Genomic DNA, 14,298 nt, shown 5'->3' with positions numbered 1-14,298 from the left:
AGTTTGGAAGTTTTGTATCAGGTTTAGATGATATTGTATCATCATGTTGTAATGATACTGTATCATGTGTGGTGATACTGTATCATTTATGGTGATACCATTGAGAAAAGATTGCATAAGAATATCCCATATCCCATGATTTGTATAATTCATTCAGTTTGGAATTTGCGTATCATTTCATTTCATTTATTGCCAAAAAGAAAACAATTTACTCATACACATACATACATGTGGAAAAATAAAAATAAAATGTACATAATACAATTACACATACATGCATATAGGCCTACATGAAGAAGGAAAACTGTACTAATTAAAATATTTTTAGGCATCACCAGCAAAAAGATAACTTTTTGCCCGCTGGTGAGAGTTGCTTGAAAAAAATCCTTAAAATAACAAGAAATTGAAACGAAATGCTTTATGACAAAAGTAGAGACACAAAATATACTTTAAAAATGTGGTTCAAAGTAGAATAATGCACACCTAAATTGATCTTCTTCTTCTTCTTCCTCAATCTTCTCAATCAATTTTATTGGAAAATAATTTTTTACAATGTTGGGTCCTGCTAAACCCATGGGTTTTTCAGCAGGAAACAATTTTTCTTCTTCTTCTTCTTCTTCTTCAATAAGATTGGTTGATTATCAAAGTTTAATTTGAAACTTAATTCAATCAAATTTAATCATTAACTGATCATTTTTACAATATTCACAATTACCCCTTCCTTCCTACACACTTCCTTCCTTATTTGCCGTTTTTGTAAATGTAACTCATTTTGTAGCATATGTAACATTCCCGGAAATAGATTGATTTGAATTACGATTAACCTTCCGGTAGTCGCGCCCTACTCAATCACACGAGCAGTCGCGTGTTGTATTTTGTACAACATCCAATTTTCCAGGTGTTATGTACTCTGTTTACTGTCAAAACATATTAATTAATTGTATAATTACGTTTTCCATCTTCTTGGATTATTTTTACGCCTATGAACATTTGTATGATTACCATTACATAGCACAATAAGGTACATCAAGCAAAGCCATCAATTCTGTGTTATTGGTTCGTTTACAGTCCCCGTATACAGTCTTTCCCTATCTATGCACTGTCGCGACTAAATGGCACCTAAAGACTGAACCATTGCTCGGTTGATACTGCAACTCAGTGGAGTGATGGGGGAAATTTTTGGAATGCATAGGTGACTCATTCACTGACACCACCCCATTCAATAGTTTTGTGCTGCAAAAAACTGACTCTGTTGTACATTTTACAACAGAGCGACTGCCAGAAGATTAACTTAACAATTTGTTTTGTGTTGTTTTGCAGCGTACAAATCGTCGCAACCGTTCTCGTGGGACACGTACCTCAAGGAGACGAAGTCTGTTGCGGCGCCAGCGCGCGCTTTCAAGACGCGGCCACCGACCAGTTTCAGGGTGGGCATGCGCCTGGAGGCGGTCGACAGACGTGCGCCCCACCTGTTGCGTGTGGCGAGTGTGGGCGCAGTCAGGGCGCATCAGATCAGGTTGACCTTTGACGGATTCCCGGATGAATTCGGGTATTGGGTGGACGATGATTCGCCCGATATACATCCGGTGGGATGGGCCAGTAAGACTGGGCATCCGTTGGAGCCGCCTCCTAGTGGTACAAGAATTCATTCATTATTTTATTTATTCATTTATTTGTTTTAGCAATAGATAAGACACAATCAATAATTTTAGTCAGACTCCTATAGTGAGGTCGACGTTATAATGACAGTGGAGAAAGATAGGAGAAAAACGTTGCCGATCCTCTGTCTTGTCAATGCCTCCTATAGACGGTAGCTGATACAGGTTTATTGATGTAATATTAACTGTTCATTCTCGTTTAAAATAATCAATACCTTTTGACTTGGATTTCAAAATTAGTAAAAAGAGCGTCAATGAGTGGATTAAGGGGGAATATTTCTTTAACATAAATATAGCAATTATTTTAATTCTTTTATTTTCATTTTATAGTCTTTTCTCTGCACAATATTTGTTTGATTTTTATGATTCTGCTGTTATAAAGTTTCTTTTGTAATTATTAGTTGAATTTAACCTTAACTTTCTGCATTTTTTCTAAATATTATGTTTTTCTTTTACTGTTTTGCAACTTTCACCAGCGGGAAAAGATTTTCTTTTTGCTGGTGATGCCTAGATTTTATATTTTATTTTAATTTTATTCAAGTATATGTATAGGTGCGTACAGATTTACGCGCCGCGAACTGAGCAATTCACTTTTAATCAGCTGATGCGAAGCTTTTTATGTCTGTATCTTACCGATTCTGTAAAAATACAGATATAATCAGCTGATTAAAAGTGAATTGCTCATGTTCGCGGCGCGTTTATCTGTACGCACCTTATAAGTAATTATGCAATTATATTTTATTAAGCAAGAAATTATATTTTTCAATAATTTCATAATGAATTTTTTAATTAACATGAAATATTTTGTTAATTAATGATTAATTCTACATTGTTAAAAGACGATCTGGCAATGGAACAAAGCGAGAAAGAGATGGCGATATCCGCTTTGTTGAATGATAGACAAGGATAGCAATACCATTGCTAATCAAACACTGCCATTGTAACGTGGACCTCACTATAGCACTAAGAGTATGATAGTATAAGGGTGTGATCACCTTGAATGCGTATATGTGCAAGGCTTCTTTTTCCAGCCACACCAATGTATATTAGTTGATAAGTGTTATTTTGTAAATTTCTAGTGAATTGGTAAATAAATAAATTGGTAAATAAAGTCGAAACATGCATGAGCTAACATTTAAAAAGTGCCATTTAGTTTAGTTTAGTTTAGTTTTATAAGTCATTGACCAGCGCTGCTAGTCATTGAAACACTATGTGACTTGCATCACAGATCTAACAGACGTTTACTTAGTCTCTGCTTGCATGTATAGTGAGGTCCACGTTATAATGACAGTGTTTGAGTAGCAATTGTATTGCTATCCTTGTCTATCATTCAACAAAGCGGATAGCGTTATTTCTTTCTCGCTTTGCTCCATTGCCAGATCGTCTTTTAACAATGTAGAATTAATCATTAACAAAATATTTCATGTTAATAAAAAAATTCATTATGAAATTATTGAAAAATATAATTTCCTGTTAAATAAAATATAATTGATTATTTTAAACGAGAATGAACAGTTAATATTACATCAATAAACCTGTATCAGCTACCGTCTATAGAAGGCTTTGACAAGACGGAGGATCGGCAACGTTGTTCTCCTATTAATTACTTCTTTTCTTTTTTATTAAAAGTCTGATCATAATGTTTTGTAATAGGACCACCTTCATAGTTTATTTCTTACCTATTTCATCTACTCTCTATTGTATTGTATTATGAAGTTTAATATTTCGAATACTTTCATGATACGTTTCATTCCACTTGGATGCAAATAACAACTTTTCTTTCCTCCAGTATTGCTAATGTGATCTAGTATAATGTTGATAGCTTAATATATACTATATTATTTTCTTTGATATTTGTAATTGATCAATACTAGTGCAGAACTGTTGAATAATTATTATTTATCTCTTAAGTTTGATTTAATTTTATTGTCAATTTTTGTAAATGTTACCATAGGCAACAGCCTAGTAAAAATTATCAATAAATATAATCTATCTATCTATCTTCCTCCACTGCCATTATAACGTGGACCTCACTATAGCTGCTCACACTGAACACTCAAGCAAGTGCAAGCGTTCAGTGTGAGTGTTCCCACTGCTCTTTCCAGATTTGTTTCTCATCTGCGCGTTTGGTCATGCATTACCAAGCTTACACTTGCACATGTGCACATCCAATGTAATCGCATACTAATGAAGATGTTTTTCTATCTCGACAATAAAAATTATTCGATTTAATTGCAGCGACCAGCGACGAAACGATCAGTTGTCCAACGGTAGGCTGCCGCGGTGACGGCCACTCCAAGGCGGGCACCATGCTCACCCGCCACGAGTTTGTCGCGCACTGTCCCTACACCCCCGCCAACCTGAATCGGCCCACCCTGCTCGCCGATCGCTTCAACATATCCAAGAACGACATTTTCGAGGTGCCAGAGATCACTTCCAAGCCGAAAAGGTTGGTAGTTCAAGTAAACCATAAGTAATAATGAAAAATCCTTAAGTAATAATAATAAAGTTGACTAAAGTCTGAGAGATATCACTTTTAACATAAAGAGAGGAAACTGATTTCTCGTTGCACTGTTTGTAGCATAGACAGATAGGTGAGATAAGATAAGATAAGAGTTCTTCATTTATGTATGTTACAATATTTACTGGCTTTTACACTAATTATATGACGGTAATGCTAATTATTCAACGAATTTTACAAAGTATAGAAAAATTAATCAGTGAGAATAAAGATTGAATGCAATTAGAATAACGATAATATAATATTTATTATTTTACAAAGGCGACTTTCTAGAAGTATTTCAAGCCTAGGTGATGATGATGGAATGAATGATATTACAATGAAGGTAGAGTTATGAATGAATAAAAATTATAGGTTATGCTATCCACTTGAATTGATTTGAGTCCACTTACCAGTCCAGAAATAAATAAACTAGAAATTTTGAATTTGATTTGATTAAAAATGGAATATAATAGAATGATTACATACAATAAACTGTCAGAACTTGAAAATATTGAGAAAAATTTATTGTGATGTAACTTCATAAATCGGCGGTGTTTTAACAAATAATTGTCGATTCTCTAAGAAGGATATAAAATAATATCCTTTCCATCAACACACGACCGGTTGAGGAGAGGAGTAAGCATGCTGCGCACAATTAGATGCTGAAACAAAAGTAGGGAGAATGCTGTTGGAGTGAAGGATTAGTGAAGGAAAGAGCATCGGGACTCTTTGTCTTCGCGAGAGCCGTATAAAAAGTAATATCTCCGGACTTGTATCCTGATGATATGTGTTCGTGTCATCTTCGTTCGTTCGTATCAGGTGATTGTTCGTTCAGGTGAATGTTCGTTCGTGTCAGGTGATTGTTCGTTAGGTGAATGTTCGTTCGTGTCAGGTGATTGTTCGTTCAGGTGAATGTTCGTTCGTGTCAGGTGATTCCATATGCCAATATTTGCATATTAATCCACTGATTTAACAGTTTTTACTTTTGGAATGAAAAGTTCCTGTCTTGTGCATGCTGGAGCAAGGCAGCGTTTAAAGATGAATGGATAATTGCATTTTTATTTGAACTTTACATTACAAAAAGTCTTCCGCTTAACCCACAATGTAATTAGTTGAATAAAATAGTATACCTTATCATAAAACATAGAGGTGGTCATCTGTTTGGCAATCTGCCTCCAGGTTGTGTAGTTGACTCTATACTTGACTTCTTTTTTGTGTAAAAATGTACGAAACAAGTGAAAAATTATCAGTTAAACAAAGATATGGCTTATTATCTGCTTTACTATAAATTACAGTAAAAAATACAGCTAATACATAATGTAATGAGATTCATATTATAAATTTAGTAGAAATGATAGGACAACAGCAGGGCTGCCGATTCTCTCTCTCTCCAACGCCTTCCATATTAGATAGTTTCATATTAGATTAATTTATTCAAGTTATTTCGGTATATCTGATATAATATTAAGGGCCGTTTGCACAGTATAGATTGCTAAACTCGATTAAGTTAATCGAGTTTTAGTTAATCTGACAGTTTAAACTTGAATCGGTTTTCTCAGTGCATTTTCTAATCCAGTTTAAGTTAAAACTAGTTTAGCATTAAGTTGGTAATAGAATGTCATCGTTTACAATATCAGGAAGGTTGATTTTTACAGGAAATTTGTTATTTGTTTACAAACAATCAGTAAATTGAGGTTATGTAGCTACTATTTTAGTATTTTCCTGTTCTTGTTCAAAATCCACAGAGATGTAATCTGTACGGTTATAAAAGTGAAAAGCGATCAAGAAATTGTTTAAAAACTTATGTTTAGTTGGCACCAGAAAATATATTTTAGAATGTAAGATAAAAAAGTTATTTTGTTACGCTTGAATCTACTATGGTCTTCCTCGTTTATTAGAATTTTCTAAAAAGCAATATATCTTGATTATGTGTTATTAAAAACATGTTTTCTAATCGAAGACCACTGTTGAAAATTGTCTTAATTTCTATCAAATGGTTTATTTAATTAAAATACTAAATTGGCAGCTGCTGTACTCAAGCAAAACCGTTAAAAAAAATTTCTATCCCAGAAATTTAAATTATTTGTTTTTTGCCCAATCTTTCTCAGTTTCACAATTTCTTCGCAGTCATCTCTATCAATCGCATAAAATACTTCTATCAATTCCTCCATTACAATTATGTTTACATTCAAATGATGATTTACTATAACCTAAATTAATAAAATTATCGTCTACAGAAGCATTTAAAACAACCGTCGAAAAATAATTTACCATCAGCTGTTTCCCTATCAAATCTTACAGATGTCAATAAGTTGATCCAAATTATTTGGATTAAACCTCCTGCTTTGGAGGTTTAAACTTTCCCAGAGTTTAAACTCAATACAGAGTTTAAACTGATACTGTGCAAACGGAATTTTAGTTTAAACCAAAAAAAATCCAGATTCAGTTTAAGCTTTAGCTTAAACGTACACTGTGCAAACGGCCCTAACTTTTGGTTCCTATTGATAATGATCAATATTAGTTTTATCTCAAATATATTTTATTCATCGAGAAAGAATAATTCCTATTATTTTACAATAAATGTTCATAATTAGATGAGATATTTTGGTACTTCATTATATTATTTCTTCATAGTCTAAAAAATTTGGCGACATTGCGGACTTGGAAAAGGATAGAGTTATCTGCTTTACAAGTTGCCTAATAAAATAGATTTTAAAAACACGACTTTTAAAAGTTCCTTGTTGAAAGAAGTTTTTATAGTGTAAATGAATTTTCATGTGACAATTATGTATGATAACATATAGGCTGTATCTTTATTTTTATGTATTATATTAAAAATATTGAAGAGATTTTTTGTACTACTTGACAATGTTCAATTGCATAGTTGTGATCCATATGACTGTACTGTATTGAAAAAAATAAAAAAATTTAAATTTTCAATTTTCTTAACAGGTATTGAACAAATAATAAAAATATTCTTCTTTTTCTTAACATGAGTCTCACTAGAGAACTGATTAATTAAAATTTTATTTCATTTTAATTATTGTTTTATATTTTTATTGCCATTGATAAATTCATGTTTATTCGCTCCTCGCCAAATAACCAAGCTGATCCTATTGACTTGTAAATGGTTGAATTTCTTTTAATCTAATGTAAATTTTCTTAACAGTTCTAGAGAATCGAGGGAATCAAGCGTAACCACTGATGGCAACAAAGGCAGCTATGACGGTGACAGTGGAGATGAGAACAACGGTAGAAGGTTAGATTCATTTTATTTATTCACTCATACTGAAGGTTATTTACTTTAAAGTTTAAGTGAATCATATTCACTTCTAACTTTAAAAATCTGGTGTGGCGCACTCACACAACTTTCCTTGCCGTTATGAAAATTGATCAACTGACGCTAGTGTTCCCGCGCATATCAAATCTACTGTTCTAAGATCTGAGACAGCTGGTGACAGGACAACAGCGCTGCAGACACACGAAGTCTGCTATCTCTTCATAGTGAATGATTTAATAGAATCAACAGTTACCAACAGTTTGCAATTGGATAATCTTATTTTCTCGCATTTCGAGCATATTTTCAATTTTAGGTGAAAATGTTACTGAACATTTATTGAGATTTTTATGCTCAATCTTTTCCACTCGTTTTTTTTTTTTTGTTTAAATTGTATCTGAAGCCTGATAATTGGGAATCTAAAATCAAACTTTGCATAGATGGTGCATTGCTCCTGAAATTTTTACAGATATGAGACTAGTGGCAGTTGATAGAGCTTGTCAATGACTTTTCTAGGTATGAATTTGATTAAAATCGTTGGAGCCATTTTTGAGAAAATCGCGAAAAACACTGTTTCCGACAACATTTTCGCCTTCTTGCATTGCATTCGATCGAAATTGTTCGTGTCGGATCCTTACAGTGTAAGGACTTTAAGTTCCAGATTTCAAGTCATTCCGTTGATTGGGAGATAAGATATCGTGTACACAGACGCACATAGACGCACATACACACACACACACACACACACACACACACACACACACACACACACACACACACACACACACACACACACACACAGACCAATACCCAAAAACCACTTTTTTGGACTCAGGGGACCTTGAAACGTATAGAAATTTAGAAATTGGGGCATCTTAATTTTTTTCGAAAAGCAATACTTTCCTTACCTATGGTAATAGGGCAAGGAAAGTAAAAATAAGAAGTATTGATGTTATTTACAAAATTTACAAAGAACTGACTGTTTAAAGTGAATCACTCTCTAAATACTTTTTCCACTTCTTCGACAGCTGTTTATCTACTGTAGAGTTATTTATACTGTACCAATCAGTATTCATTCTAATTCCGTTTGAATCACATCAATGGGTCTTTCCAATATGATAACAGGATATCACTCATAATACTATTGCATTTATTTATTCAGATCAGTGATTCACTGCAGTGTTGAATTAGATAACGAACTATGATTTTGGAGTAAGTATAATTATTATGATAAAATTTTGAAGCCGACAGTAAGAGATTATATAGTTTAAGTAGTTTCCTTATTCGAATAAACATTTCATTATGTTTGTTATTTCACAATAGTTTATCAAATTTTTTTCGTTTCAGGAGTGTGACATCCAACGAAGATGATTCCAGGTCTAGAACTCGTCATTCCAATCACTCGAATGAAAGTAAAAAAGGGAAGAAAAGGTAAAAAAAATTATCATTTCAGTATCAATAAATAATTGATGATTAAGGTTAAAATTTTAAACGCTGGTCAATGACTTAAAACTAAAACTAGGCTGTTTTTTATTCAGCGTCGATACAAAGTTGAAAATTGGAAATTTGTCCTCTTAAGACCAACTTCAGTAACTAAATATTGCAAGCCTTAAAATCTAATTCTTGGTGTCTCAAAACATAACTGAAACAATTTGAAAATAATAATATGATACACATACGGTACTTGAGCCTGGTTGTTAGAATATTTTTTATCTCACGGACTATTAAATCTGTAGTCAATTAGATTTATGAAATCAATTATAATCTTTAGTTTCCTTTTATAATCAAATGAATTCCCATCAATGGTTTAATGGTTGCATTTTTTGCTTGTAATGTTTATCTTTACAAAGCTCAGGGCTTTGATAGTCAAGTCATAATCTTTAGATGTTTTTTTTTCAAATAAAACATCACCAGTAAAAAAGACAACATATATTGTGCTTTTATTTCATCTTGGAAAAATGATGAAACATCTGTAATTACAGAGTTCAATTCGTGATTTAGGGCCGTTTGCACATTGCATAAAGCTGCGTTTACACCAAAGATATTAATAGAATGTTTATTTTCCCGTCCTTGTAGATTATATTATATTGAACATAACTTATCAACACATGATGAACATATGTGTTTGTCAAGTTCCGTTCAATCTAATAGAATCTATAAGGACGGAAAAATAAACATTTTATTAATAACTTTGGTGTAAACGAAGCTTAACTATTACAAGCCTTAAAATCTACTTCTTCGTGTCTCAAAACCTAACTGAAAAAATTTGAAAATAATATGTTACACATACGGTACTTAAGCCTGGTTGTTAGAATATTTTATAAATCTCATGGACTATTAAATCATTCTGTTAAATCTGTAGTCAATTAGATTCATGAAATCAATTATAATTTTCAGTTTTTTTTTTATAATCAAATGAATTCCCATCAATCTCAGCTTTTTGGAAAACAAATGAACAGAAAATGTTCAAATTTACTACAGAAGCTCAGCTGGGGTGTAATAATGTTGTGCTAGAAGGAATTTGAAATAATGCCAAAGATACGCTCAAAATAAGCGGTTTCTCAGTTCTTTCATCAAGTAATAGACAGAAAATATTTACATTATGCAGGCGTGCGAAGCGAGCCCGCTGATTTCATTTTCGAACGACCCAGTGGGGGGTCCAGGGGGCGGAGCTCCCTGGCTAGACGGATATGGCGAGCGAAGCGAGCCTTACGGCTAGTGGTTTAATAAAACCACAATATGTTGCATTTTTTGCTGGTAATGTTTATCTTTTCAAAACTCAGGGCTTTGATCAAGTCATAATCTTTAGATGGGTTTTTCAAATAAAACATCAGTAAAAAAGATAACATATTGTTCTTTTACTTTCATGGAAAATGATGAAACATCTGTGATTACGGAATTCAATTTATGGTTTAGGGCCGTTTGCACTTACTTAATACTACTTGAATTGAATCAAATCAATGTTAAGTTTTGTTTGCTATAATTCTTATTGAGATTAAACCAGCTTATTCAATTCAGTTCAAGCTGTTATTTACTGAACAAACCGTATTCATTGTCAATAACATTTTCTGATAGAAGAACAGAAGTTTGCTGAAGGATCAACTTGCGCGATCTCTGCTGGCGGAATTTTCCCAAACGGTATTCATATCTTTTACATGGAAGCGACAGGCTCAACTCACACTTACGCGTTTCAAGTAGAGAAGAGACTGCGACTCTAGTCTTTTTTGACGCAGCATGTGTTTTCAAATGGTGACACTCAGACCAGTCGACTCTAGTCTCCGCGACCTCAAGACTGTGGGACTGAGTCGAGTGTCGACTCGACATGTTGGTCGAGCCTCGACTTGAGTTGCATAGTACCATGCATTTTAAAAAAGTAAGGTTAGAAATGGATTAGCATGGAACTGAAGTAGTGACAATGATCAACAAATTCGTAAGGTCGAGAGACTGGGGTATCCTCGACAGGAGTCGTACGATTTGAGTCGAGGTGGTATGAGTTGAGCCATAGCGTTTTTAATAATGCCAAAAAATTCAAACAAACTAATTCAAAGTGAGATATTTTTAAATTCGAAATTAGGCGCTCAACCTCTATCATCTGATCTTTACACAATGGTTGATCAAAGCCACTGAACAATTCCATCGTGTTTTTTTACGTTCAGTAAAAAACCTGATCACAGATTAGTGATAACAGAATGGAAACTCGACTAGTATCCTGTCGCCAAATTCGTCATATTGAAAGAAAATGTAGCATTGTAATAAAGCAGTAATATTAATTTCTATCAAGATGATGCAGTCACGTGTCGTGGTCTTGGTGCACTCAAGTCTTGGTTAGATTGATACCTTCCATTCTGTATGCATTCTGTGGCTGAACGGTTGCTCATGAGTCATGACTGACAGATGTTTCGTCTGCTGCTTAATATATTTGTAAACAAAACTAGGACCTAACCTATTTAATTGTATAATCAATTAAAATGGAAAACCAACAAGTGATTGGAGTTGTTTTGATTGCTTTGTAAGATATTTTTAATGTTATTGAATTTATGTAATCATGCATTTCTCTGCTTCCAAATAAATAATAATGGAGTCCATTATTTGTAAACAACCTCGTATTCAGCCATGTATGTTTACGTTCAGCTACTCTATTTACGTTCTTTTCCATCGGTGGAAAAGTACGATTAACTGATCAGTGAACGAACCGGATATGACGTATTTTTTTTCTTATCAGTTAGACCAAAGACCTTGAAGAGGTATAAACGCACAATACCTATGCCTTCCCAATGCTAGCTCTTACTTGAAATTAAAGGTTCCATTGAGGTATTTTAGCACGAGATATTATATAATATATATTTTTTTGTAATATTATAGATCACAAAAATCTTCAAGATCTTTAGTATGTAATAATCTCCCAGGCTGTCCCCTTAATGGCCGATTTCAATTCCAAATAATCTAGCGCTGCATGTGAGTCTATGCATCGTTCAACGACAAAACAGTACATCATTCAGAGTCACGTTCACTCACCGATCAGTGGCTTTGAACTCAACCAATTATTATCTTCTAAGCGGAAGCGCTAACGTTCAAACTTTTGATCATGTTAATAGATTACTAGTAGAAAAGACAACATAATTGTGATTCTATTGAAAAATGACTTTTCCATAATATCTTTGAATTTATTGTGTTTTTTTTTTTTATAGGAAACTGGAAAAAGCAGAAGACGATCCGTCGACTGCCGGCGGACAACTGAAGAAGCTCCGCCAAGAGCTGATCGAATCCGTTCTGAGACCCGGCTACCAGGTGGGCGGCGTTGGTGGAATGGTGGTGGGTGAGGAGCAGAGCGCCTATTGGTCGAGGCATTCGTCCTTGGTGAAGGTGACAGCTGAGGTGCGCGACAATCCTGCGCAGTGGACGGCCAAACAGGTTGCGGCGTTTCTCAGCACAGTTCATCCGGGCAAGAGCAAGGTGTTTGTCGATCAGGTGAGTCAGCTGAAATTTCTTTATTTAAATGAAATAAAGATGTTTAGAAAGAGTTCAAGACACGATAACATGATGCATTGCAGAAGTATATTGAAGCTAGTTTATCACTAGTGACCCCTTGGGTTGAAGAACTCGCTCAAGAACTTTAATCTTTGAAACCTGCAACTTTTAATTATATAGAGTTGATGATCATTATGAAAACAGCTAAATATTTCTCTTACAAGAATCATTTGACAGTAGGTTTCATTGGGGATCCTATTTGAATTGAAATATTACTCTTCAAATATTACCCTGTCGCTTCAACATTTAATATTACCCAGCTGGAATCATGTGTCAGCGCGTGTGATAGCTCCCAAATAGCCTCAGCTGATGTTATGAATGCATGGAAAAACCGTAGTAGAATTCTTCAGCTGACTGAATCATGACATTTTTTTCTTATGCACTTTCAATGTTATTCTTATAACATGAAAAAGGACGAAGGAATGAGTCAATTTTGTTGTCCAAAAAACTTGACCTGTGAAAAGGTTCGAAGAATTTGAATTTAAAGCTGATTAATCAATTCTTGCTAAAGTTATTGTAGAACATACACACAGACGGACAACGACTTTGGTCTTCAGTAATTCAAAAATGAGAACTCACTAACGCTCGTTCAATTAGATAGTATGTATAATGAACTATTGTCATGTGTTGTTATGGAAGCAATTTTGGAGGAATCCCTAGAGATGTTATCTAGATTCTTATGTGTATTCTTCAGTTTGATTGAACGTTTTTATTCTACAGGAAATTGATGGAGAGGCCCTACTCATGCTCTCGCAGTCTGATTTGACGTCACTCCTGGGGTTCAAGTTGGGTCCAGCCATCAAAATTTACAACGTCATTACCATTTTGAGACAAAAAGTATTCTAAGACACAAAAATGACATTGAATTTTTAAATTGTGATAAACCGTGTTTATGAGTCTATGAAATATTGCCTACCTCTCGAAGGTAATTATATTTATTATTTATAGATGTAATATTCAAAAAAGCTGTACAGTAAATGTAAAAAATGTAAATTTGTTAATAAGAATCAGTTTTGTAATATATTTCATTTATTTTTTCTACTTCATAATGTTATCATTATATATATTTTGTATTTTTCACCAGTTGAACTTTGAAAGTGCTTTCACTTCGAGAAGTGCTTTTTGTAGTGGTGCTGTTCAACTTGATGTATTACTGACAAAAATTGTTAGTCAGTAATTAATAATAATTATTTTGTTGAAGTAAGATTTATTTTATTGTTACACAAGTACAAATCATACAATAATGTGTTTTCTCGTTCATCTACACTGGTTTGAAAAATATTCCACTACGGTACTTTCAAAAATTGGTATGATTTACCTTGCTAAATATATTATTTACATTATATTATATCTGATTATCTTATTTATTTACTGTTTCGAATAAACATCAACCCTTGTTACACGAAATATTTTAATGATCAAGTCTCAATAGATTAATGTTGATTTGTTATTCAACTGGTTCTATTCATTAGAATTATTATTTTATTTCCAAAGAAATGGATATCAACGGCAATAAAGAAATGCTCCACAAATGGCATTTGATAAAAAATAGAACTTGACTTATCACTTCATAACCCTATTTCTTTGGATTAGCATTAGAATAGCCTCTTAAAATATTGGAACAAATTATTGAACAAAAGTGAAGGAATGTCTTGTCCCTGGGAAATATTTATTAATGAAAAATAAATTATTTTTCTGAATTCATATTTCATTTACTTGTAGATTAACTGATTCAAGATTCATTTATTGTCAGAACATTTTAACAAATGCAAGACATACAAACCTTAAAACTATTAATATCACATTCTTTAATATGAGCAGGCAGTTTATTA

At 33.4% G+C, this 14,298-nt stretch overlaps 1 protein-coding gene across 1 annotated transcript in view; it reads left to right on the top strand.

Moving 5' to 3' along the window:
• LOC120353335 (lethal(3)malignant brain tumor-like protein 3) overlaps positions 1–14,017 on the top strand; it is a 15,612-nt gene extending 1,595 nt beyond the window's left edge. Inside the window, exons 2-7 of the mRNA XM_039436634.1 lie at positions 1,321–1,635; positions 3,897–4,107; positions 7,331–7,420; positions 8,786–8,869; positions 12,127–12,406; positions 13,187–14,017. Of these exons, the coding sequence (XP_039292568.1) occupies positions 1,321–1,635; positions 3,897–4,107; positions 7,331–7,420; positions 8,786–8,869; positions 12,127–12,406; positions 13,187–13,312 (1,106 nt within the window). The 3' untranslated portion in view covers positions 13,313–14,017. The remainder of the gene's footprint in view (positions 1–1,320; positions 1,636–3,896; positions 4,108–7,330; positions 7,421–8,785; positions 8,870–12,126; positions 12,407–13,186) is intronic.
• The last annotated feature ends 281 nt before the right edge of the window (positions 14,018–14,298 follow it).

Source organism: Nilaparvata lugens, chromosome 10 (genome assembly GCF_014356525.2).
Source record: "Nilaparvata lugens isolate BPH chromosome 10, ASM1435652v1, whole genome shotgun sequence".
Lineage (NCBI taxonomy): Eukaryota > Metazoa > Arthropoda > Insecta > Hemiptera > Delphacidae > Nilaparvata > Nilaparvata lugens.
The sequence above is the reverse complement of the archived record's forward strand: the minus strand, read 5'-3'. Positions and strand labels throughout refer to the sequence as shown.